Below are 1,154 nucleotides of genomic sequence, written 5' to 3' on the forward strand. Positions count from 1 at the left end.
GCCTGCCCAGGCGGGTCTTGAACCCGTGGGCTCAGGCAGTCCACTCACCTCAGCCTCCCAGAGGCGCAGGATTACAGGCTGAGCCACCGAGCCTGGCTATTTTTGATTTATTGTAGAGACGAGGTCTTGCCAAGTTACCCTGGGTGGCCTTGTACCTCTGGTCTCAGGCAGTCCTTATGCTCCACCTCCCAAAGTGCTGGGATTATACGCATGAGCTCTGCATCCAGCTTGGAAGACAGGATTGAGTGTCTTTTGGTACCACTCAATTTAACCCTGGTCCTGTATGGCTCAGTCTGATTTCTCTGTGACACGTTTGGAAACTGAGAGACATAGGCCATTTGTATGGATGTGAAGCAGTGCACTTCTCTCTGGAGAGCTTTCTTTTTTAGTAGGTTTAACTTTTGGAGTCTTCCCTCCCGCTCCCCCAAGTCTAGGTTTTCCATTTAGACCAGAAAAAGCAACCACAGTGCTGATGCTCTTGTCTCTGATAGATTGTAGTGTGCACCCTGAGGGACACTTTCACCTGTGTCAGATTTCAAAGAATGTATAAAACATTGTTTGCTTTTCTAATATTCTGTGACACCCAACAGGCGGGGGCTTTGATGGGTCTTGGGGACATCTAGTGGTAGGTGCTGTATGGGATTGTCAGTTGCCAGGACTGACTGCAGTTGAGCTGTGGCACTGACATTGCGGGCCTCTCCCATAGGTCCAGGAGTCTGTGGCCAGCTGCTTGCCACCTCTCGTGCCAGCTATCAAGGAGGATGCTGGAGGGATGATCCAGAGGCTCATGCAGCAGCTGCTGGAGTCAGACAAGTATGCAGAGCGCAAAGGGGCTGCCTATGGATTGGCGGGCCTGGTGAAGGGTCTGGGAATCCTCTCGCTGAAGCAGCAGGAAATGATGGCAGCACTGACTGATGCCATTCAGGATAAGAAGAACTTCCGCCGGCGGGAAGGTGAGCGTCTGAGCTTGGTGCTGCCCAGCATGGGAAGTCAGTCCCTACACTGCCAGAGGAAGGAATCTGGCCTTTGCGCCCAAGGTGGAGGGCTAGTGCTTATGTGTGCTGCAGAGAGGACAGCTGTGTGTATGACCTGGTCCAGCCAAGTCCTTGCTGATTTGCCTGGACTTTATGATTTCCTTTTTTTTTTTTTTTTTT

At 51.6% G+C, this 1,154-nt stretch overlaps 1 protein-coding gene across 1 annotated transcript in view; it reads left to right on the forward strand.

Annotated features, from left to right (window-relative positions):
* Positions 1 to 1,154, forward strand: part of GCN1 (GCN1, eIF2 alpha kinase activator homolog) — a 71,152-nt gene that overhangs the window by 40,036 nt on the left and 29,962 nt on the right. Inside the window, exon 34 of the mRNA XM_008069299.1 lies at positions 707 to 953. Coding sequence (XP_008067490.1) covers positions 707 to 953 — 247 coding nt within the window. The remainder of the gene's footprint in view (positions 1 to 706; positions 954 to 1,154) is intronic.

Source organism: Carlito syrichta, unplaced genomic scaffold, assembly GCF_000164805.1.
Source record: "Carlito syrichta isolate Samal-C Ts95f unplaced genomic scaffold, Tarsius_syrichta-2.0.1 Scaffold311911, whole genome shotgun sequence".
NCBI lineage: Eukaryota > Metazoa > Chordata > Mammalia > Primates > Tarsiidae > Carlito > Carlito syrichta.